This window comes from Hemibagrus wyckioides, linkage group LG15 (assembly GCF_019097595.1).
Source record: "Hemibagrus wyckioides isolate EC202008001 linkage group LG15, SWU_Hwy_1.0, whole genome shotgun sequence".
Lineage (NCBI taxonomy): Eukaryota > Metazoa > Chordata > Actinopteri > Siluriformes > Bagridae > Hemibagrus > Hemibagrus wyckioides.
The window spans coordinates 21,624,331-21,650,941 of NC_080724.1; the positions used below are offsets into that span (position 1 = coordinate 21,624,331).

Sequence of the window (26,611 nt, forward strand, 5' to 3'; positions counted from 1 at the left end):
CTGCGGCATTATTTAGGTACGTTTTGGGACAACCCTCCAAATCATTAAATTCAGGTGTTATTTTTTTATTCTTCTTCATGGCTCGGATTCTGAGGTCCAGTGAAAGGAACTCTTAATGCTTCAGCTTCATACCAAGACATTTTGGACAATTTCATGCTCTTTGTGGGAACAGTTTGGGGATGACCCCTTCCTGTTCCAACATGACTGCACACCAGTGACCAAAGCAAGGTCCATAAAGACATGGATGAGTGAGTTTGGTGTGGAGGAACTTGACTGGCCTGAGTCCTGACCTCAACCCCACAGAACACCTTTGGGATGAATTAGAGTGGAGACTGAGAGCCAGACCAAAACTGGGACGTCTGCCTTTACCTGCACATGAATGTAATATGGAGTTGTTCCGCCCTTTGCAGCTTTAACAGCTTCAACTCTTCTGGGAAGGCTTTCCACAAGGTTTAGGAGTGTGTTTATGGGAATTTTTTTGACCATTCCTCTAGAAGCGTATTTGTGAGGTCAGGCACTGATGCTGTGGTGACGAGAAGGTCTGGCTCACAGTCTCCACTCTAATTCACCCCAAAGGTGTTCTATGGGGTTGAGGTCAGGACTCTGTGAAGTTCCTCCACACCAAAACAACACCTGAATTCAATGATTTGGAGGGGTGTCCCAAAACCTTCGGCAATACAGTGTATTTGAATGGAATTGTGGGTAAAACAGGAAGACGAGATTAATCTGCAAACCGGTGGATTGTTCCTTTAAAGCTCACGGATAGATTGCGTTAAAGTTTAACTGTTAAAGTGGTGATAACAACATGACCGCTTGTAGTATTAGTTATTTCAGTGTGGCAAAGGGCAAAGGTCAGTGCTGAGACAAAAGACCCAGGCTGATCCATTTCCAGCAGTTTCCTCTACTTCAGATCGCTGAAATATGTCTTAAAATATAATTTTGCATTAAATTTTTGTTTGGCTGTGTTTTTTTTTAATTCAGATAGAGCTGTAGATCCATTCGATCAAATCGGACACATTTTCTCCAATCTGGCAACCGTGGCTATATCTGATACTCTGTGGGCTGGGCTGCTTGTGAGGAGTTCTGTGGATAATTATAAACACACACACACACACGCAGTGTGGCCAGCCGGTCACTTCACGTCCACATTGATCTGCTGCACTGAAGCACATGGAGGCGAGAAAGCCGGCGCCCAGAAAGCGAGTCCGCTGTGAGAGCACAGGTGAGGACACCCAGGACTTTTGTGTGTTATTTGAATTCACTCTGGGTTTTGATTTAAGGCTCAGATTTCAAACGGCTGCATGGTGACCGGGATGACGGGTCACTATGGGTCACTCACAGGCCTCCAGGCTGCAGCCATGGATTTACTGTTTACTGTAGTGACAATACAGCATGCACTTATTATAATTATTATTAGTATTATTATTATTAATTATTATTATACTATTATATCATATACGAGACTATGATGTATATATTTTTTTCCATGTCCAGTTATTATTGTTTATTATTATTAATAATAATAATAATAATAACTAACAATTATATTATTGTATATGAGACTATTATTATTATTATTATTATTATTATTATTATTATTATGTCCAGTTATTTAATTTTCATATAATTTACTAATAAATATTAGAGCTATTTTATGCTGAATAGTATATCTTAAATAATACTTAAATAATAATAATAATAATAATAATAATAATTCAGTAGGAACCGTTGTAGGTTCTGTGTAAAAACCTAGAACAGATATTTCCATCAGAAAGGGATTCAAATAGTTCTGAACCTTAAATTATCCACTGAATCTTTAAAACCCTTTTTCTTATCAAAAATATATAAATGCTGTTGATGTTGTGGGTTTCATTCATGTTAAAGGGATTGACCTGAAATGTGAATGCAGGCGCTGGTGAAGGGAACGTTACCTGGGTTTCAAATGTCTTTAGTTTTCCAGTCAGTTCCTGATGGAATTTTATTACTTTATGGCTGATGCTGAGATCTGGGTATCCCTGCCTTTCGCCCAATGTGTGCTGGGATAGGCTCCAGCAGATCCCCGTGACCCTAATTAGGAATAAAGCGGGTATAGGAAATGGATGGATGGTATCCATTTGGAAAGGTTTTGCTGGAATAATTTTCAGTTGATGTTGTGATGTAGAGAGTGTAAGGAAGTGATGTTAGTAGACAGAAACAGTGGGATATGGAAGAAGAAGCTCAGGATTTTTAATCTGGTGTGTAAAATGCCAGCAGTGGAACTGAGGACCATCGTGTCTGTTGTGAGTTAATATTTGTCTTTCATTGCCCTGAATACTCATCGTTCAGAGGTGCCGAGAACACCGACACGCAATGCCAAGTTCCTGAAGCTCAAGTGTCGCTTTACAGAGTCGCACAATGTCCTGAGGGACGTCAGAGGCGTGTAGAGGGGGACAGAATACAGATCTCTCTGGATCACTGAGCACTGCTTTATCTCCTGGTTTGATTACATTACCTGTAATCCCACTCATGTCTGATTGAATCTTCACTTCCTGTAAAAACTACACAGGTCCCAGCATCAGAAAGAGTTATTATATGTGTTCTTATAGAGTAAGACAGTCAGGAAGTGGGCGTGGCTTTAAAGGGTTTTTAAAAGTTCTGATATAATAACCAAAATGTAAACACTCTTAAACTGTTTCATTTAAAACATGTATACGATTGGTGATTTGACGTTGAAAAACAATGGTGATCAGTGATTGGATGATGGAAAACAATGGTGATCAGTGATTGGATGATGGAAAACAATGGTGATCAGTGATTGGACCATGGAAAACAATGGTGATCAGTGATTGGATGATGGAAAACATTGGTGATCAGTGATTGGACATTGGGAAACAATGGTGATCAGTGAGTGGACCATGGAAAACAATGGTGATCAGTGATTGGATGATGGAAAACATTGGTGATCAGTGATTGGACATTGGGAAACAATGGTGATCAGTGAGTGGACCATGGAAAACAATGGTGATCAGTGATTGGATGATGGAAAACATTGGTGATCAGTGATTGGACCATGGAAAACAATAGTTATCAGTGATTGGACCATGGAAAACAATGGTGATCAGTGATTGGATGATGGAAAACAATAGTGATCAGTGATTGGACCATGGAAAACAATGGTGATCAGTGATTAGATTTTGGAAAACAATGGTGATCAGTGACAGGATGTTGGGAACCTGATTAGTGGAATCTGATCAATACTGATCAACGATTGGTTGTTCATGAAAACATGGTGATCTGTGATTTGTCATCAGGAACTATAATGATCAGTGATTAGTAGATTGGAACAATACTGATCAGTGATTGGTTGTTAGAGAAACCACGGTGATCATAGATTGGGTGTTAGCAAACAGTCATGATCCATGACTGGACGTTGGGAACAATGCTGATGACAAGATGTTGGGAACCTGATCAGTGATCAGTGATTAATGGATGGGATCAGTACTGATCAAATATTGGTTGTTGGAGTAACCATGGTATTGATTGTCATTAGGAACTATAATGATCAGTGATTGGTGGATGGGAGCAGTGCTGATCAGTGATTGGATGTCGAGAAACAGTGGTGTTTAGTGATTAGACGTTTGGAAACCATGGTGATCGTGGATTGGGTGTTGGCAAACAGTCATGATCAGTAATTGGATGTTGAGAAACAAGCAACCATGGTGATCTGTGATTTGTCATTAGGAACCATAATGATCAATGATTGGTGGATGGGAACAGTGCTGATCAGTGATTGGTGGATGGGAACAGTGCTGATCAGTGATTGGTGGATGGGAACAGTGCTGATCAGTGATTGGTGGATGGGAACAGTGCTGATCAGTGATTGGTTGTTGGCACCAGGGGTGATTAGTAGTGGGGCATGGTTATATATGTCCAGGGTTACCATTAATGAACAACATGGACAGTGTGTGTGTGTGGGGGGGGCAACCCAAATAATTTGGCTAACAGAGGATGTCCAAATCTTGGACTTTGGCCTTACAGGACAGGCTCCTACACACACACACACTCACTATCCTCTGCTGGATAGATATCTGCAGTTCTTTTTGACAAAGACAGACACACACTGAAATGGCTCACCTGCAGAGCGAGCTTACCCAGAATCCCCTGGAGAAGATCTGGGTACCGTGGATGAACAGTAAACTGAGCCGAAGACGAGGCTGTAAGTGACATGAGAGCGACGTCTCTTTCTTTCTCTCTCTCTCTCTCTCTCTCTCTCTCTCTCTGTGTTAACTGGATTAGCTTAAAAGACAAATGATTTTTCTTTTTTTTCTTTTTTTATCATGACTAGGTCATTAAATCCAGGATAAATGGTGCAGCTGTGAGTTTAGAGTTTGTTAATTTAGAGAATACACACAGCTCAGTGTGTGTCCCTTAGGGTGACCTCAGGGCCATTAACCTCAGTGAGATACAAGTTCATGGTCCTTTCACACACACCCACACACACAGTCACACACCCACACAGTCACACACACACATATTCTTCTCCTTCTGACTAATCAGATGATTAAATACAGAATTTATATTATGTTATTACAATTTAATAAACATCGGGAGGCTAGAATTTGCTCCTCTTCATTTAGAAGTGCTTTGAACATCTGAGATTTTCTTTCTTCTAATCCCGTTATGGCTTTCCGGCTCTCATCGATCCCCCACTCCACACACTCGAATAATTTCATACATATTAGTGGTTTAATTTAAAAAAAAAACAAATGTTTTTGTGGTGTTCCAGCGTCCGTGCCGCAGTTCACAAACTCACCCACGATGATCGTGATGGTCGGTCTGCCTGCCCGAGGAAAGACCTACATCTCTAAAAAGCTAACACGCTACCTCAACTGGATCGGCGTTCCTACCAAAGGTGAGGAAATGAAAACATATCTGTAGCATTTGTTCCTTTCGAGCTAAATTGTACATTATATTTTAATCCATTAGAACCTTACGGCTAGTTGCTTAGCAACAAACACTAGAAGCAGAACCTGAGTGCTTCATTTTACATTTACAGCATTTGAGCAACTTATAATTTACCTCATTTTTTGAGCAATTGAGGGTTAAGGGCCTTGCTCAGGGGCCCAGCAGTGGCAGCTTGGTGGACCTGGGATTCAAACCTTCTGATCAACACCTTAGCCACTAAGCTAACACATCTCCCAGCCTCATATCAGGTGAAAAGCAGGATGTCGTGTACAAAAACAGCTTGGTGGATCGAGTCAGACGGTGAAACACACCGGGAACATCACGGAAGAGCGTTCAAAGAGCAAATAAAGAGATGATGGAGCTGTGAAAGACAACGGAACCTGCTGGAGTGCAGAACCACAGACCTGAAGTGTTTATTCCCTCACTGATGTGAAAGCGTGAGACAAGTCGTTCTTTAAAGCTGGATTTCTCCAATCAGGACTGCTGATGCTGTGAATATGTAAGGAAGCAGAAGACTGCAGCAGGGTTCAGGAATGTAGAGTGTGAAGAATCAGATCATGAAGATCCTCAGGATTCAGTCTTAACCCCGGGGTGAAGTGTGAGCAGTGTGAAAGCTCTAACTGTAACCCAGGATTCTCTTCAGTTTAGAACCACACAGGGATCTAGTGAAAATCCATAAAGATCAAGAAAAAAAAAGAAAAAGATAAAATATAGAAACAAAATACTAATATTAATAATCTTTATTAATATAATATTTTAAAAATATTTTTAAATATGATCAACTTAATGTTATATATTATATTTATTATATAATTTTTTTTAACAGTGTTCAATGTTGGACAGTACCGCAGGGAAGCCGTCCAGTCCTACAAAAGCTTTGAGTTTTTCCGTCCAGACAACGAGGAGGCCATGAAGATCCGCAAGTAAGAGCGTCTCACACACACACACGCACACTCTCACATGCACATTCTCACACACACTCTCTCTCTTTCACACACAAGAGCGTCTCTCTTCCCTCTGCTTCATCCCCGTCACATGTAAGATGGGCGCTATCCGCTGTCTTCCGCATACCTGAGCTCCCAGACAGCCATGATTAGCTAGAGTCGCTTTGATTGACAGGTGGAGACAGAGTATGCCCCTCCCATAGAGAGAGCTGTCCCAGTGTTAATATCTGTTTATTGTAAAACTTGACTTCATGTCTTTTTATGTCTGTGCTGTATGGGACGTAAAACATGAGACGATGATGTATGAAGTGATGTGTGTGTTTTTGTGTTCAGAGCTTGTGCACTTGCTGCTTTAAATGATGTAGCCATCTACTTCAATCAGGAGCAGGGCCAAGTGGCGGTGAGTGGACAAACAACGAACCAAAAATAATAAAAATTAAATCAAACAGCCATGATGTGTAAAGTCTGAGTCTTTACATATACACTGATGCTAATAAAACCCTCAGGTTTAGCGTCTCTTACTGCTATTTTTGCCTGCAGGTGTTTGATGCCACAAACACAACGCGTGAAAGGAGGGAGGTGATTCTGTCCTTCGCCAAAGAGAACGGATACAAGGTCGGTAAAAGGAAAAAAACAAACAAACACAAACGTTTCAACTTGAAAACATTTACAAGTGTTTAGCTCAAATGATGTCGTGATTGTTCTTCAAGAACAGCTTAAAGTTCACTTTATTCCTCTTAAACAACACCACTACTATTTTTTTATCCATTTATAGATACATTGAACATAACTGCTCAAAACATGAGCTGATCTGTTTAACGCTTACGAAGTGCTGACACTGGAGACTCCTTCTAAAAGAGGCTAGAGGCTCCCGGTGGTCCAGCGGCAGGATCCCGCGCTCTCATTGCTGCAGCCTGGGTTCGATTCACGGGCAGGGATCTAACCCAGCCACTGAAAAGTTCATTCTCAGTGCCAGTCCCAAGCCCAGATTAAATGGGAGGGCTGCGTCAGGAAGGGCATCCAGCAGTGGGGGTGGAGGGGGCCTTAAAGGTCTAAATTGAGTGGTGGTAGCTTAAGTGGTTGAGGCTCTGGGTTGTTGACCGGAAGATCGGGGTTCAAACCCCAGCACCGCCAAGCTGCCACCATCCATCATGGCTGATCCTGCGCTCTGACCCCAACCCCCAAGGATGGGATATGCGAAGAAAGAATTTCACTGTGCAGTAATGTATATGTGACAAATAAAGACTACTTAACTTTAAAACCAGTGCCAAATTGAAACATGTGGACAAAATGATCCACTCTGGCGACCCTGAATAAGGAGCAGCTGCCTGAACACCAGAGGGCGATGTGGCAGGGTTTTGTTTATGTTATTCTTATTTCCCCATGTGTTTCTGTTTACCTTTTGTGTTTGCCCCACCCGATCCCCCCAGCCCCCCCACCCCCCTGCACATCCGTGACTTACGTCTCACTAATTACCCTCTCTATTTACACCTGCTGTCTGGTCTTTGTCTCCTGGATTCTGTTGCTCATTTCTTGTTCCTTTTTTTTAATGTTTATTATTTTGTATTTCAGTCACCATGCTGGACAATCTTAACAGTGACCAGTCCCACTGAACTTGCAGATTTGCTGATTTGCAGCAACAAAAAAAATTACACACACAATGTAAACAGTCTACAGCGATATCTACAACGGAAACAAAATTAGATTTTTGCTCCTGATAATGATGAAATAATTGCCTCCTACTTTGGAGATGATTCAGAATATATACCTGTGTTTGGGTCTAATGTCTTTTCACTAAATGTTTCATTTTTTTTATTTTATTATTTTTTATTATAATTAATTAATAAATACATAATTTTTTTTACTATTATTATTATTATTAATTTTTTGTATTTATTTATGTATTTATTTATTTATTATTATTATTATTATTGTTATTATTATTTAAGAAAGTGTTGTTTCTCTGTTAGGTGTTTTTCGTGGAGTCTGTGTGTGATGATCCTGAGATCATCGCTGAAAACATCAAGGTAAAGGAATTCAGTAGAGAAGAAGATCAAACTCTCTCCACTATGAACAGCTCTGGAGTTTCCTGTAAATCTTATCAAAGTTATTAAAGTGCAGATATATGACAATTCTCATAAATATAAACATCATAAAAAATTCTGGAAATGATGGTGTTTAATCATGACTAAAATAAATAATTCACAAGCCATAACTATTAAATATAGATAGACAGAGGGATGGGCAAATTAGCATGCTCATTAGCATATCAAGCCATGCCCATTTGTACACGTTTTAGAGTTCAGCTTGTGTTTTTTTTAAATATATAAATATATATTTTATGTCAGATATCCTAAAAAAGTAGTTCATTATTAACCTCCTAAGACCTGAGCTTGCATTTTAGATTTCTTCTACCTATTTGGAGTTGGGAGGAACCAATAAATATAATAACCAGATATTATCTTTGAACATGAAGCCACTGCTTTTTGTGTACAACAGGTTCCAGTTACAAAGAATTAAGTATTATGATGCACACAACCAAAAATGTGATGTCCTCATATGAGGACACCAGGTTGTAGGAGGTTAATAGACCTTGGTGTACATCACAGTTTAGTCAGTTGTTTAAGAAAACCTGATTTATTTTTCTTTGTGTACGTCATGTGGTGTATTTTTGCATTCCTTTCAGCAAGTGAAGCTCAGCAGCCCGGACTACATCGGCTGTGATAAAGAGGAAGCCGTGAAAGACTTTCTGAAGAGAATTGAGTGCTATAAGATCACATACGTCCCTCTGGATGACGATAAAGACAGGTGAGATCACACACAAACACAAGCGATGTTAAATCATTCAACTCTGGGAACTATTTGAGAGATTTGATTGATCTGTCCATAACAAAATATCTATAGACGGTATGAATTGGATCAAAATATATTGTATTATATGTGATGTGATGTAGAGATGTGTGGAAAAAAGATTTTACATATTATCTGCAGGAAGAGCAGCCTAGTGGGCACCTCCTCATATTTTGCTTTCCTGTAGGGCACAATATCTCATTTTCTGCACTCAAAGGGTGCCCATTAAGGCATGTGAAATGAAACCTTTAAGGCACTACATCACATATCTGCTGGAAGAGCACTTCTATAGGACACTTTGTTATATTTTTTCTCTTCTATAGGACACAGCATTATGTATTCTCCTCTAGAAGGGCACCATGGAGGGCTGTTCCCATTCTAGAATGTAAAAACTATAGGGCACTACATCATGTATACTCCACCATCCAGTGGGCATTTCATCATGTTTCTTTCCATCTGTGTGTATTATCACTAGCCTGAAGAATTTATTTTGAAAATATATTCCATGCCATATCATATGACAACACGAGCCTAATGTCATGAAAAGCTTATATATGTACATACTGAGCATGCTCAGAGAGCTTGAGTGTCTCATTAAGAGCTGTAGATGAGGTAAAAAATGATGATTACCTGTGTGCCTGAGTGTAACATCTCTCTCTCTCTGTCTCTCTCTCTCTCTCATACAGACACCTGTCCTATATAAAGATCTTTAATGTAGGCAGCAGGTATTTAGTGAATCGTGTTCAGGATCACATCCAGAGCCGGATCGTTTATTACCTGATGAATATTCACGTCACGCCACGCACCATCTACCTGTGCAGGCACGGAGAGAGCGAGCTCAACCTGCTGGGCCGCATCGGCGGGGATTCCGGTCTCTCGTCACATGGAAATAAGGTTTCTCTCCTCATTATATTGTTGATTAATGTTGATTGGTTATTGTTGATTTTCTATAACAGCACATCTTGGTGTGTTTTATTCCTCTTGCACTTCAGTGAGTTGACAATGAGTGCATTTTTTTATTGATTAAAAAACAAAATATAACTACCTTATAGCAGCTACGAACAGCCTCTCTCCTTTTGTAGCATGCAGCTTACTACATTTTCAAAAAACTTTAAAGCACAAAATCTTAATGCTACAAAGTGCTAAAACTGGAGATTCCTTCCAAAAAAAATTTACATAAACATCTCCTTGGAGAAAATTACGCCAAAGCAAGAAGAAATCTGTTTAGTATTCAGCTTAAATTATGTAATAATCCATGTTACAAGTCATGTGAATGAGTTGTTGCTATAGTAACGATGTTTAGATCTGATGTTTAGATTAGGTATTCTGTATACTACGCTAGGTTTTGTTATTTGCTAATCCTCCACAGCACACTGAGTTGCATTTTATATAATAATTATTTTATAAGTTTGCACTGGTTTTCTCTTTCAGTTTGCTGGGGCACTGGGGAAGTACATCAGGAGTCAGTGTATCCTGGACCTAAAAATCTGGACGAGTCACATGAGGAGGACGATCCAGACTGCTGAGGGAATCGGGGTGCCGTACGAACAGTGGAAAGCTCTCAATGAGATTGATGCAGTGAGTACCGACAGAGACAGCATTCAGAACCGTAGATACTAAGCCTCTCTGTGAGATATGGACTGGCAGAACCACATGACCGGTTCTGGGCTGCATTTCTGAGGCGTCCATTTGAACACGATTTTTTTTTTCAGCCGAATGAACACCTGTCATCCCAGCATGCACTTTAGCCACTTTGGCACCATTTTCCGCTCATGTAGCGTTTGTTTCTTGAGTGCACATTTTGTACACCTTTGAAAACAGACATATACCAAAACTACATAAACCAAAAACATAAAAAAGACACCTGGAGGGCTGTCAATGGTTTTTTTTCCTAACTCTTTCTCGTAAACGGAGCAGCTAGAGGACATTTGATCATTTTTCCCTTGCCTATAGGGCATTGCGTCATGTATTTTCCATTGCAAGACCACCCTAGGGGGCACTTTGTGATATTTTTCTTACCTATAGAGCACTGCATAATGTATTTTTTATTGAAAAGCCACCCTAGTGGGCACTATTTCATATTTTTCTCACTACAGGTCACTGCATCATGTATTTCAATTGGTAGGACACCCTAAAGGGCACTACTTTCTCCATTGGAAGGGTCCCCATTAGGCATGTCAGAGAAACTCTATAGGGCACTTCATCATGTATTGTCCATTGAAAGGCCATTTCATGATGCTTTCTTGCATACAGTGTCACTCCAGTGAGCATTCCATTGTTTTTCTTTCCATTTGTGTGTGTGTGTGTGTGTGTGTGTGTGTGTAGGGTGTGTGTGAGGAGATGACATATGAAGAGATTCAGGACAACTTTCCTGAAGAGTTTGCACTGAGAGACCAGGACAAGTATCGCTACCGTTACCCAAAGGGCGAGGTTAATAATGAATATATATTATTATTAACTTATATTAATATAAAAAATTCATACTCATAAACTTATAGTTACTTGGCGTTAAATCTCAGCCATGCCTTCCACTATAGTAACAACAACAATAATAATAATAATTAAAATATATAATTAATAATAACAATATTAATTATTATTATTATTATTATTATTATTATTATTATTATTATTACTATATATATTTTTATGTATTTATTTATTTTTTGCAGTGACAACATGGTTAATATCACTAATTGCAGAGTTATCTAGCTAACATTAAATTTAAATTTAAATTAGCATTCAACATTCACATTATGTAAAAAGGTATATTACTAGCTCACCATAGCAGTAATATAGCTAATATACTTAATAGCATATTTAACTAAATGAATTTCACTGAGGTAAGATTAGCTAGCTAGCCATCTAAAATGAGCATAACATATACAACAGATTTTTTTCCTCTAGTCCACTACTTGGCTGAAAAACTGAACATGACTGAAAGATTAGTTTAAACATCCTTGTGGCTAAATCAGTAACTGTCAGCTTACATTAGCTAGCTAGCAAAACGAGGAGCATAACTACTAGACATTACTGAAAGGTTAGCTTACACGTCCTTGTCGCTAAATCAGTAACCATCAGCTAACATTGGCTAATGAAAAAGCAAATGAAAGAGCATAACCACATAACCATAAACAAACAAACAAATAAATTTAGCTAGTAAAATGTTTTAACATTATATCTAAGCACTGTTGAAAGATTAGCTTACACATTATATAAGTTGATCTGTAACTGTCAGTAAACAGTAGTCAATGCTAATTGTTTGCTAGCTAGCTAAAACTACACTAAAACTTTCTGTGCTAGTAGGATAATATAAATTAAAAGACCTTACACATACAGCATTTTGCTACTAATATTCTAAGTCTGCAATTTATTATTATTATATTTATTATTATTATTGAGTGTTTACTTTCCTTCTCTCATCCTTCTTGTGCTAGTCGTATGAAGATTTGGTTCACAGACTGGAGCCTGTGATCATGGAGCTGGAGCGTCAGGAGAACGTTCTGGTCATCTGTCACCAGGCCGTCATGCGCTGTCTGCTGGCGTATTTCCTGGACAAAAGTGCAGGTGAATATAATGCTTTAAAGCTCCAGGGAGTCTGTGTGACAAGGCCATTTAAGGCTTTTTCAAATATGTTGGTCAAATTGCACAGCAGGCCATTACAGGCAAACAATGACTCAAAACTACTGGATCAGGAAGGTCTAGATCTGGAAAACTGGGCCAAAGAGGGAAAAAAAGATTACAAAACATAACAAACCATAAAAAAGAGTCCAGATTTGCTGCTAACACAGAGTTTTAGCTAATGTTTGAGAGAATTAGCATTCATTTTAACAGGTAAAGATTGCCAGTAGTGATAACTAGCTATTAGGAAAGCTAGCAAAGTGAGTATGTTATCTAAATGCAAATTGCTGGCTAACTAAAACCAGCATGAAAGAAGATATTGAATAATGCTAGCTGGCTGGTTTAACGCTGAAGGGCTGACTATTTCTGAATATAGAAGTTAAATATAAACATCTTGTTAACTAGTTTTCTGGAAAATTACTGTGAAGTTAGCTGATATTATCCATATACCTAACATTAACAGTGCTAAATTTAAAACAAAAAATTAGAAATGTGACTTCTCACAGAAATCCCATCCAGTTAGCTCAGATTAGCATATTTTCTCAGCAACTATTAATATCTAAAACATTTGACTTAAAAAAAATGTTGTAGCTAGCTTGATTAGCGATGAAGGTTACATAAATCCTGTCAGAATGTCTAAGAATAGTCAACAAAAACAAAATTCTTTCTTTAAACTTTCTTATGGAGTCATAAACACACCCATTTTTGTCTTAAGGCCACATCCACTCATAGCTGTTCTTATTTCTATGTATTGACTAAATGACATATGAGAGTAGCTAAGCATTATGTCTACATTTGCAAGCGGTCACTTTTTTAACGATGACCTCATGGGGCCCTCCACTAATTCATGGTGGATTTAGCATTATTAGCTTTCTGGCTAATTTGATTGGCTATGCCTTATCTCATTACACAATCATCAAAACTGACATATGTTCATAGTGTATTATGGGAAACACACTATAATTAATTATAGCATTAGATAAAAATGAGAAGATTCACATCAATGTTTTTTCACTGTTTCTTCTCCTCTTCTTTAGACGAGCTGCCGTATTTAAAATGTCCTCTCCACACAGTACTGAAGCTCACGCCTGTGGCTTACGGTAAATCTCAGAGAATTAATTTATTTCCTTTTTTGTCTAAGACATGTTTGAATGTCTATTTTTGTACAGGAGCTACAATGCTAATGTAGAGAAAAGCAAAGGGAATCTTTTCTGACGTCGCAAATTTCAAACCTGAGGAGAAAAAATCTGGAACCAGGGCTACGACTTGTGTTTTTTATCTCTGTGACGTCTTTGGGTCCTTGTTTAGGAAGGCGTGACTGTGGCATGTAGATTAACAGCTAAAGTGGTAGCTATACGCAATTTGTTATCAAGAAAGGTTTGTAATGTTAGCTTTCTATAGATTAAGCAAGCTAGCATTGCAACAAGCGGTTATCATTAAAGTACATTAGTTAAAACAAACCTAAAACATTAGCTAGCTAGCTAATGTCAGAATAAAACATGTACTGAATATAGCTAGCTAGCTAGTGTTATATTGAGTGCTATATAATGTTATAGGAATAACTACCTAGCGTGGTCAGTTGACCTGTTTCCTAGCAGCACCGTTCTCTACGCACTGATGCAACCGATTTCTGACGTTTCCCTCTACACGTTCCAACATGTTTGAGGGCAATGTTCCCCGGATGGCTCATCTCGGTTAGAGGTGACATCCTGTGGGCAGCGCCCTTGCCCGATCTAACGCCCTGTGATTTTTTTTTATGGGGTTACCTCAACGCAGAGGTTTTTAAACATCGCCCCACAAACCTGCTTCAGCTGAAGAATGTTATTCGGCAGGAAATAGCCTGAATTTCGGTGGACATGTTGGAACATGTAGAGGGAAACGTCAGAAATCGGTTGCATCAGTGCATAGAGAAGGGTGGCCACCACCTTCAAAATATTTTGTTTAAAACCGCATGTTTTGAAAATTGAAATTATGTTCTTTCATTATCAAAAAAATAAATTTTGTTTATCAGCAACAATTTTTCTTTCATTCACCTTCAAAAAAGTGAAGTTTCTGCACCCCACCCTGTACTTCTGCTATTTGTTAGCTTTGTAGCTTGAGTGATAAACAAATGAGGCAGACTCTCTCTCTCTCTCTCTCTCCCTGTCCTCAGGCTGTAAAGTTGAGTCAGTTTTCCTAAACATCGAGGCAGTGAACACACATCGAGACAGACCTGTGGTGAGTTCACTAAATGCATATCTCAAAAACATTTATCACAAAAAGTTTATAAAACACAAGAATAATTATAAAAGCAAATTAATTAACTATATTTATTAAAAAAATAAGAACTATATTTTCAATATGTTAGCACTTTTTGTCATGGTGATTGTTAAACCTGGTTAATTCGCTTACGCCTCACAAACAGGGCTCTGTGGTAAGCTACGGAGCTTACCATAGTGCAGATCACTGATTGGTCAAATACCAGAAAGTACTGCAAACTCATCTTTACCACTGTCCTGACTGACGGTCTTTAATATAAAGATTAGTACAGTGGAACCTCGGCATACGCATACCCTCCCTTACGAATTTTCACCTTAAGAATTAAAATTTTGTAAGAAACGTGTGTCGTCATACAAAGCATTTTCGGCATACGAACAAACCAAACCAATCCGAACCCCGGCTAAGTTGTGTGTACGTTCAGAAGCTGTTCAGAACTTGTTTGCGTCAGTGGAAAGCCAAGCAAAGGCAACCGAAGTGAATTTACGAATTTCACGAATTTTTTTTTCAGTCAGTGAAAGCTGTTTTCCGACTTTGCGGTGGTGTTCCTGTGTGTTCTGATCTTTCAGACACGACTAGAACGTACCAACGTTTAAACCAGGGCATGTGGGTGAAGCTTGGCTCTGAATAATATATCTCCTTTAAGTGATCTTCACTAGTGACAAATTTTATTTTCTAATCTTTTCTTTACGAGGCAAAATCACAATTCTGTCGCACAATGCAGTTTCTGATTCATTTTTATTTCATTTCCCACATTTCTATTTTCCTGTTCCTGACACTTAGCTAGATTTTACTAGCTTTTTAAAGAGCGTAATTCCTCGTTACTCTTGGTCTCAATTTGCTTCTGCAAATCACATTACACTTCCTGTTTACTCGGGATTCCTAGTACTGGCTATAGGAAGACAGATTGTTTTGTAAGATACGTGAAAGAAAAAAATCATTTTAAAAAAGCTACAGAAATTTTCTACTACATTAAATATATTGCAGATGAGGCAAGACATGTTTTGTGTCTAAAGTTGCTGCTTTATTTTTTTATTGAAGCTGTGAACCATTCATTACATTACATTTCTGGCATTTGGCAAACTTCCTTATTCAGAGCGACTTACAATTTATCTCATTTTATGCAACTGAGCAATTGAGGGTTAAGGGCCTTGCTCAGGGGCCCAGCAGTGGTAGATTGGTGGACCTGGGATTCAAACTCACATCCTTCAGATCAGTAGCCCAGCAGTAGTACATTCTATAGCTATAGTTAGATAGATATCTATACTTTATTAATCCCATGAGGAAACTTCTTGTGTTAGAGCAGCTTAGTCAGGTTACAAAAATATATCTATTAATAGTATATTTGTCGTCATACTGTATGTACGGAACCTCAGGCACCAGACATCAATTATTGACATCTGTGTAAAACTTCCCTCTTCACCAGAGTGACGAAGCTGAGCGCAGTCACACTCCACCATATCGTCAAAATCGTGTTCAGCCCATGGCCAGTCCCACCCCGACTAAAGCCCCATGCCTACCAGAGCTCGACCTCGCCGAGCTTAGCGTACAGGTATCACGGTCAGATACGGATGAGACTGAATCGAGCTAATAATTAACACTCGCTAATTCGAATCTTTCATTCTTTTGTTAATGTTCAAATGCTAACAAGCAGCAAACACATGACAAAAACCTAACAACGATAACACGATAACAACACACCAGTCCTGGATGTGATAAAAATCTCAAGAAGGATTTCGGTGCTTGGGCCCCTTAATCGCTTCTCAAACATGCATTGTAATAATATCAGGTCTAACATTAATCACATAAACATCACAATATAACCTAAAAAATATAAATAGTTGTTATTGCATGAAATGGAGTAATTATAGACATAAATCACATTTATTTTTTTATTTATTTAATGATTTTTTTAAAACTTAAAACTGTTCTTTTTAGATTAGATTAGATTAGATTCAACTTTATTGTCACTGCACATGTGGGTACAAGGCAACGAAATACAGTTAGCATCTAACCAGAAGTGCATTTTCGCAGTGCAAATAATTAGCATATATAATAAGTATATAACAATAAATAATTTGCATTTTAAAGTTTATTTTAAGTTTATAATTTAATTTATTTAGAAAAATGTAACTTATGTTAGCTGCAAAGTGTTTTTTTTATGTCTACGCTGAATAAAGACATAAAAGAAAATCCAAACCTGTTCATTCAGGAACAAGATTTGTAGGAATGTGTTAAAGTATTTAAATGCTTAATTTTTAAGCTTAATAAGTTTATAAGTCATTTACAATCAAATTTTTGTGCCATTGCCACAATCAGCAAAGTATCAATATTCTTCCTGTCATTTTTACCAAGATTTTTGCTAACAAATTTCAGTGTGAATAATGACATCAGTCTTGGTGTTAACTCTCCATCTCTGATTGCAGCTCTGATTCATATCAACACTAATAGATGACTATATAATACAGAAAGATTTCTGATTGTTTAGGAATTTATATATTACATGAACTAATACATGAGCTAATTCAGATATACTATATTGCCAGAAGTATTGGGACACCCCTCCAAATCATTGAGTTCAGGTGTTGTATTCAGCCCCTTAGTTCCACTGAAAGGAACTCTTAATGCTTCAGCTTCATACATTTTGGACAATTTCATGCTCTTTGTGGGAACAGTTTGGGGATGACCCCTTCCTGTTCCAACATGACTGCACACCAGTGACCAAAGCAAGGTCCATAAAGACATGGATGAGTGAGTTTGGTGTGGAGGAACTTCACAGAGTCCTGACCTCAACCCCATAGAACACCTTTGGGATGAATTAGAGTGGAGACTGTGAGCCAGACCTTCTCATCTAACATCAGTGCCTGACCTCACAAATGCACTTCAGGTGGAATGGTCAAAAAATCCCATAAACACACTCCTAAACCTTGTGGAAAGCCTTCCCTGAAGAGTTGAAGCTGTTATAGCTGTACAGGGCGGGGCAGCTCCATATTACATTCATGTGCATGTAAAGGCAGTCGTCCCAAAACATTTGGTCTGGCTCACAGTCTCCACTCTAATTCATCCCAAAGGTGTTCTATGGGGTTGAGGTCAGGACTCTGTGCAGGCCAGTCCAGTTCCTCCACACCAAACTCACTCATCCATGTCTTTATGGACCTTGCTTTGGTCACCGGTGTGCAGTCATGTTGGAACAGGAAGGGGTCATCCCCAAACTGTTCCCACAAAGAGCATGAAATTGTCCAAAATGTCTTGGTATGAAGCTGAAGCATTAAGAGTTCCTTTCACTGGAACTAAGGGGCGGAGCCCAACCCCTGAAAAACAACACCTGAACCTGGGCGTCCCAAAACTTTTGGCAACATAGTGAATGTTTCAGCAAATCTGATTACAATGTGATGTTGCAGAACGTCAGCTTGGACCGAGACGATGAAGAAGCTCTCCTAACGGTTCCTGCACATATCTAAAAGCCAAGAAGAACACACTGAGTCAGCGTTACAAGTACCGTTAAACCCGTTTGGATTAATTACAGTGTAATCAGTTAGTTACGGCTGCTTTTGAGAGCCACGTCTCAGTGAAATGGCTGTTCCTGATCAGGAAATAGAGATGTGAAGTTAAACTGTTTTGTTTTAGAGTTTTATCTATATAGTGATAGAGAAGCCTGATGGCCTGAGTGAAAGAACACCAGCAAAGTTTAAAAAATAAATAAATATTTAAGAATAAATTAATTATGCAAATTAATAATTCATTAATAAATTCTAGAAATGAAACCGTGCAGGAAATCGAGTAAATAAACAACAATGTTTTTTTCTATCGTCTATTTTTATGTACTGACTCATATGGGTGTACTGACTCATATGGGGTTTCTTCACAAACTGCCAAGAATCATTGCATGTAAAAAAAAAAAACTAAAATTAAATAAATAAATGTAATATATCATGTAACATCTGTAAAAATAAAATTAATAAATGCCTAAAAAAACATATTGATTAAATTAATATGTTAAAGGTATTCAAATAATAATAATTGTATGTATATGATCTACAAAAATTAGAAAGTTTTTATTTAAAAGTGATTGTAATGATTGTAATCATTTCAAATACAATATATAATGTGTATGTAAACCTAAATAAAATAATATAATAAGTAAAAAAATAAATAAATAAATAAATTTTAAAAAGAATTTAAATCATTATTGATCTTTTATCATTGACTCTCACTACAGATGTATATTATATTATATTATATTATATTATATTATATTATATTATATTATATTATATTATATTATATTATATTATATTATATTATTCGTTTGTATCCAATGTGTTACACTCCCCAAAGTGACCAGCAGAGGGAGCTAAAGTACCGCGATAAAGAACAGTGAGAAACTGTATGGAATTTAATAAGCTTTAAATAAACTTTAAATAAATGGCTGCAACTAGTTCTGGGAACACACACACCACTGCTTTTATTATTTCATGTAATGTTTAATCTGTCACTGATTTCTATGTTGCCCCACAGTCCTGGGGTCACTATTTGCTCAAACATATTTACTTAAAGAAACACTCTGATTAAACGTACATGTACATCTTGGTGAAATGTACTTAAGGCAAAAAAAAAATTCTCAGGTAAAATGTATTTTAGCAAAAATAAATTTGGACAAACTGAGATAAAATGGAGGTAAAAAAATATACTTAAAATGTACTAGCTAATAATATGGTTCCTGATACTTGGGGGAAAATATGTAGCTAAATCATACTTTATATATTTATATATATGTTTAAAATGTACTCAGGTAAAATCGCCAAATGTTTCACAAATATAAACCTATCCTATAAAAGCTATAAAAGCTAAATCAGGTCATATAACCATATATGGACATTCTGGTCCAGTTTCATCTAAAATGATTCTTAATCAAGGATGTTTTTAAATCCTAAAGGTTTGCTCATTAGGGATAAATGTTAGAGATAAACAATAGCTTAACTTTAAAGTTTATAATTGTTATTCTATGTTTCTAGACTTCTGTAGACAATGTGCATTGTTAAAGGTGCTATGCAAATAAATTGAATTGAAAAAAATTGAATTAAAGGAAATTAAATAAAGTCCACTTTATATTAAAAAACAACATTATTTTATATTACTTAAAAACTTATTACTAATAAAAATTATTTAAATTTGTATTTTTTTATTTTTAGATAATTTTATATATTTTAATTTTTTTTGTTTATTATTATTTTATTTATTATTATTATTATTATTATTATTATTATTATTATTATTATTATTATTTTTCAAGTCTATTAGAAATCCATCCCTCTGGAGGAATGTTTAGTCGTGGGCCACCCGGCCATTTCCTTTTTTGTAAACCGAATTCTGTTCATCCTAATATTTTCATAGGCAGGCAGTGGAATGTAAATAAAAGGGACTGAACCGTGTCTGTGGATCGGAACCTAAGAGACGAGAACAAACAGGAACATGGCGACCTTCTCACAGGAAGTCGGCATGTTTTAGGGCGCCGTGTTGCACCGATTCAGCAAAGCATGTATATGTTCTCGTACTCTGTCTCATTCAGCAAGTGTCTCCCTCCCACACACACACACACACACACACACACACACACACTTGCTCTCACATACACTCAGCACTGAGGCCAACTGCCTGCCAGTATTTTTATAATCTTCATCCTCTCTGACCTGTTGCTCCTCTGCTGGCGCCAGCGGTCTCAGACACACACACACACACTCAGACACACTGACCTGCCCCTGGGGTAGTTAATTGAGACCAGCTGTTGCAAGGTGCCTCCACCCCCCCTCACCCCACCCCTCCACACACACACACACACACACACACACACACACTGCTGCACTTGCCTTTTTGGCAGATTGCTCACTTCGACACCCCTGAAGGTTTCTACCGGCTGTGTGTCAATCCTCATCGATCCCCATGATTAACTGATTAGTTTAATTATTTACCTCTCTCTCTCTTTATCTCTCTCCTTCTTTGTTTTACTACAGAGACTCATCAGGCGCAGCTCATCTTTTTTTCTTGTCACTCTGTATTTTAATCCGCCTTTTTTTTTTTATCTCTGTACTTCACTCTATCTTTTATCTCTAGCCTTATCTTGTCTTTGTATTGTAATCTGCTCTGCTCTGTTACGTGCTAGCATGCTTCGCTAAAAACATCACTCTGCCTTTAAGCTAGGTGTATTCATAAAACATGAACTTATGTACTGTACATAAACCTAACTAAAACAGAAAACAAGCTTCATTAATATTGTACGTAGCTTAAGCACAGATATCCGAAAAGTCCTTAAATGTAGCGAAAACATACAGAGTCAAAAACAGGCCTGAAATATACTTAAAGCATATTTATACAAAATTATTGAAACATATTGAAGCTAAAATATTTAAGACATACATTTAACTTGAAAAACTAAAAAAAAAAAACTAAAAAAAAAAATAAAAAACTTGAAATGAGTATTTAATCTGTATTTTTTTTTTATTAGGAAAAAAAATAAAAACATAAAAATTAAAGTAAAAATTCAAACATATCTGACTAAAAATATACTTAAAGATATTAAACACCCAAAATTAGCTTAGTGTTTAAAATATATTCATATCGATAGATTTTATGAAGAAAAAACATTAAAAGCTACTTAAATGTAGAATTAGATAGAATGTAAATTGATAAAACATCTGATCTAGAATAGAAACAATACATTAAAACAAATTTGGATTTTAAAGTGTACTTAGTTAAAAAAAACCCAGAATAAACAAGTATTTAGTATTTAGTTCACCTATTCTTATAAAAAATTATTAAATAATTATCTAAAAAGTACTTAAAGTGAATCTGAAACTTACTGAGCTAAAACTACGAACTGTACTTATATATATGTATATATATATTATTTTGTATTTGATTTTTTATTTACATTTTTTTCTCTCCTTTTTCTGTGTCCTCCCTCTTTGCTCCCTTCTTTCTCTTTCCCAAAAATATCCCCTCCACCCATTACCCCAATGCACTTTTGCAAACACAGACACATTGTACATGGGTCCTCTCTTCTCCTCATTCGTTCTTGTATTTGTTGTTTTGTTTGTCTACAATGTACTGTGAAATAAATATAAAAAAATCTTCAATACTTCAATGCTTAAAACATCAAACTAATCATATCAGTAAAAACGTAACAACGTAATATGTATTTAGAGCTTACTTTGCTAAAACGTGTTAAAATAAAATGCTGAAATACTGAAATATAATTTTTTTTTTTTTAAAGTAAAAAGTATTTGCTGATCATACTTAGCTAAAGCATTCTTGGCTGAAAGATGTTATGTGATAGTTAAATGTAGCTAAGACGTAGCTGTCTGATAAACACGATGTAAATGTAGCAGATATATATATATATATATATACGTTTAAATGCAAGAAGTATTTAGCTAAAATGTATTCCAAATGTACTTAGCTCAAACATGTAGAACTAATATGTTGTTGTTGTTGTTGTTTATTTCTCCTGGTTGTTTTTTTTTTTTCTCTGATGCAGGTTAGCATGCGCACAAGTTCATGAGCGTCATTGTTTTAGCTCATGTGTGGCTAATTAACGCGTCTTTGCTTAACGAGTCGAGTCTCTGGAGCTGGAGGTACAGGAAATAAACCCTGACCTGAAGTGTGCTGGATAACTGCTTCCATTTTACTTTAGCGTATAAAGCCTTGGGTGATTTGTGAATGTGTTTTATTACTCACACACACACATGCACACACACACACACACACACACAGAGTATTGTTTTTTTCCACTATTCCTTTGTGCTCGGCTTCAGAGTGGGAGATGTGGATAAAGGCAGATACAAATGTGCCTTTGTTTGTCACGCCTCTCTATATAACACCTTGCACCTCTCAGGTTTCCAGCTGCTGGAAAATTTACCCTCATCTTCCTCACCCCATGATGTCATTCTTGAGGACACCCAGCTGGGCTCCATCACAATCCCCCCAGGCGTAGGACACACTCAGGGGCTCCTTATTCCCACCAGGTTCCCATCAGCTGGAATATGAACCAGTGATTCACGGTGACACCTACAGTACAGACCGGCTCTGTCCCAATCCCCCAGGCGTAGGACACACTGCTGAGACCTTAAGGCTCATAACGCGTCATATGGTGCGTTGTCATAGCAACACTACTGTTCATTGCTTAAAAAAAAATGACCTATGTGAAAAGTTTTTAAACTATTTTGCCAGCCGACTTCATTTATGTCCCTTGAGAGATTCATGCTAAATAATTTTATAATATATTCCAAAACATCTTATGTAAAGCATGTTACTTTTTACTGTTTTTATAATTACATTTCTAGCACGGCTTTATGAACCAACCTGCAATTCCACCACCAACCTCTAGGTGGTTCAAACCTAGCTAAACATACTTGGCTAGGAAGATTCGGTTTAGCCAAAAAACATACTTAAAAATATTTGTAAAATGTTTTTAAACCAATTCTTAAAAACAAACCTGAAGCAAGCTTAGAACGTAGAACACACTTTACATGTTACTGAGATGAAAACATAACTACAATATACCTAGCCAGTTTTCAGGAAAAAATATCGAAAACACGCTTAAGTAAAATGTATGTAGCTCTGAAACTGAGCTAGCTCAAAATACTGCGCTACGACATTCTGGATTTGAAGAGAACTAAAACATAGCTAACTCAACAAAATGAGCTCAAACACACTCATCTATTTTATCTGAAATACTTAGCTAAACATACTTAGCTGAAATGTAGCTCAAATATATATATATATATATATATATATATATATATATATATATGTATATATATATATATAACCATAAAAACTGTACTTCCTGGATGCAATAGAATTAGATAAAATATAGTTAAAGTTTATTAGTTATTATTAAAGTATCACAAAAACTGTAATGTACTAAATAACATTTTTGCACTGTTTTCAGACTGCTAAAGTCATCTGTCCTGAACGTTGTCACAAAGTGCTGAGACTGGAGACTCCTTCCATCAGTGTCAAATAAACACATTCCTCCTTCACCGTGTCACTGATTATATTTTGATGTGTTACATAATGAATAAAAAATGATCAGTATTAGGTTTAGATCATGTGGAGCGTCTGCTGAAAGAGCTGTTGCTATAGAAACAATAACATAGTAGAACTAGCACATGAATATAAATAAACCGCATGCTAAATTTGCAGACTTGCTCGCATCAGTGACAGCCGCTTTAGCTAGCTAGTGTTATTAATGCTTCCTTCTATGGCACTAGCTAGCTGTGTATGCTTAGCTAATACATCGCTAGCGATGAGAAAGTGGTTCTGACAATGTTAAGCACCCAAAAAATTTCCAGAATGTCTTCGGGCATCCCAGAATTCCTGGCTACGTTTCTGGCTAGCATGACGGCTCTAAGCTAGCTTGTACTTGAGCAGTATGGGAAGATAAGGTGAATTTAAAGAATGATTAAAAGCGAGAGACAGAGAGTGAAGGGAAGACGGAAGGAAGATAAAGAGGGGATTTAGAGCTTTAAATGTTCGGTACACACTATCTCTCTCTCTCTCTCTCTCTCTCTCTCACACACACACAGGCCATGCATCTGGCAGGCAGAAGGAATGTTTGTGTTTGTGGGTTGCAGAAAAAAAGACAGAAAGAGACTGTGTTCAGTGAAAGAATGTCTTCTAACAGCTTTTTATTTTAATATTATTTATCGTTTTAATTTAATTGGAGAATAATCAGATAAGTAAAAGTATTATGTCACTTAATATGTAACAAAATTGATTATTTTCCTCAAAAGGCACATGCCTCGGGTGTTTTATTCCACTTCCACAACGTCACACTGACACTGGAGACTCCTTCCACATGTCTTTACAGGAAACCTCACTGTATTAACCATTACACACCCCTGTACATGAATGAGCTGTTGCTATAGAAACGATAACGTATCATAACCGTCAGATGCTGTTATAGAGAATTAATCGACACCTTCTGAGCAATCAGGATACAGACTTCATCAGTGCTGCAGTATAAAGCGTTATTACAGCGTTATTACAGCTTTATACACGCACATACCAGTATGTGGATAGAATGGAATGTGATTATACAGCAACCTGTGTGTGTGTGTTTGTGTGTGTGTGTTCCAGCCACTCAATAGGGGGTTAGCCTTTCTGGCTCCAGACCCCCATGAGGATTGAGGATGAGGTGTGTGTGTGTGTGTGTCAGAGGGTGTCATCCTGCCACTTTGATGCTCCCACCTGCAGAGGGGTTAATGAGAGACAGAGAGAAGGACAGAGGACTCTCTGAATCACACGTACACACACACACACACACACACACTAGCAAGAAGCACAACACCAGAGCCTGAAAGCATAGGAATCCCCAAAGCCATATTCCAGAATTTAGTGAAAGTCCTACACACACATGGATGGTCAGGTGTCCACATACTTTTGGCTGTATCGAGTAACAAACCATCAATTGCTAATAATCTGTGTGTGTGTGTGTGTGTGATGTGCATTTAAACGTGTGTTAACCTAGTCTATTGATTATGCATGACACAATTAGCAGTTGTGTCATGTGCCTAGACTTTGTCTCATCAGCTTTCACACACACAGACACACACACAAACACACACACACACATGCCTTGCTGACTGTCATGAGATACAAGATATGGGTGTAAAGTGCACCTGATTACACTTCACTCGACACTATCATCTCTCATCTCGTTAACTGTAATTTTTTTGTCTGTCTGTCTGTCTGTGCAGAAATCCTGCATGTCATGAGTCTTGAGTGAGTGTGTGTGTGTGTGTGTGTGTGTGTGTGTGTAGTTGCTTGTTTTGTCCTCAGGCTTTGGAAGCACTCAAAGTAAATTAACCTCATGAGACCCTGCTGTCTCCATCAAACCACTTCCTGTTTTTAGTTGTGTCTAAAATATTCACTTCAATTCAAATTAATTTGAACCCAAATTAGTTATAATTAGCACACGATAGATGAAGCTAGCAAGGAAAATCTCCCTAAGATGACACGAGGAAGAAAGCTTGAGGGAAAGCAGACTGCTAATTAGCTTAAAATGAGGTGATTTAGCTAGTCAACCATGTAGCTTTAGCTTTTTTTAAAGACATTGTACAGACTTAGGAACATAAAACCAGACAAAACTTTGGTATGAACATTTTCCTCAAAAGTATTGTTTAATTACTAAGAAAACACTCCATGTAACTATAATTACATTGTAATCACATTTAGCAATGACCGCTAACTGAACTTCCTCCATATTGAGACACTGGCTCAAACCAGTGTACTCAGAGCAAGCGAATGACAAAAAAGGTTGCTAATTTGCTAATTACCTAAAAACTACCTAGTGAGCAGCTAGCTCAAGTCTTCTTACAAAGAATGTACAGCCTTGGGAACATTCAAAACAAGCTTAAAGAATTTGAAATAAGAACTCTTCCTCAGAAATGTTGATTATTTCATAAGAAAACACATACAGCTGCAATAACATTGCAATTATGCTCAGTATTAACTGACTTACTAACTGAACTTCCTCCATGTTTTCCACCGTGCTAAGAAACACTGAAGCACAACGTCTACTCAGAGCTGTCAAAAGACAGTGTACATACTCGGGAATATCACAAACCAGACAAAACCAAGAAGAATAAAAACTTTTACCTCAGATTTCTTGGTTTATTACCAAAAACACAATTCATACGACTGTAACTACATTGTAATTACATTTAGCATTTACGGCTAACTGAACATTCGCATGTTCCGCCATAGTGATGAGCATTAAATCACAACCTGTATACTATTCACGTGAAAGACAAAAAGCTGCTAATTGCCTGGATGAATGAGGTTAGCTTGGTGGATTTAGCTAGTCAGAATCTAGCCATTAAGTCTTTTAGGAACAACATGAAGTCGTTAGAACATGAGAAACAAAATAAAACCCAACATTAGTGTAAACATTATCCACAGAAACATTTGATTTGGATTAGCGTTGACTGCTA

General features: G+C 37.3%; 1 protein-coding gene across 7 annotated transcripts; it reads left to right on the plus strand.

The window, feature by feature from the left end:
* The first annotated feature begins 1,080 nt into the window (after positions 1-1,080).
* On the plus strand, positions 1,081-23,631 carry LOC131366363 (6-phosphofructo-2-kinase/fructose-2,6-bisphosphatase-like). 7 transcript variants are annotated; one of them, XM_058410778.1, is made up of 15 exons: positions 1,081-1,222; positions 4,766-4,891; positions 5,771-5,867; positions 6,222-6,288; positions 6,429-6,503; positions 7,859-7,915; positions 8,575-8,696; positions 9,425-9,632; positions 10,170-10,316; positions 11,064-11,168; positions 12,176-12,305; positions 13,397-13,459; positions 14,512-14,576; positions 16,042-16,167; positions 18,017-18,601. In XM_058410778.1, exons 1-15 carry the CDS (start codon positions 1,171-1,173, stop codon positions 18,074-18,076), a joined length of 1,500 nt encoding a protein of 499 aa, XP_058266761.1. In that variant the 5' UTR covers positions 1,081-1,170; the 3' UTR covers positions 18,077-18,601. The 7 variants fall into 7 exon arrangements, 6 of the variants coding, with proteins under 6 accessions (XP_058266761.1, XP_058266763.1, XP_058266760.1 ...); XR_009206799.1 differs by lacking the exons at positions 1,081-1,222; positions 16,042-16,167; positions 18,017-18,601 and adding exons at positions 4,000-4,195; positions 22,507-22,761; positions 23,566-23,631; XM_058410777.1 differs by lacking the exon at positions 1,081-1,222 and adding an exon at positions 4,000-4,195 and having other exon boundaries at positions 18,017-18,598.
* Positions 23,632-26,611: the final 2,980 nt, after the last annotated feature.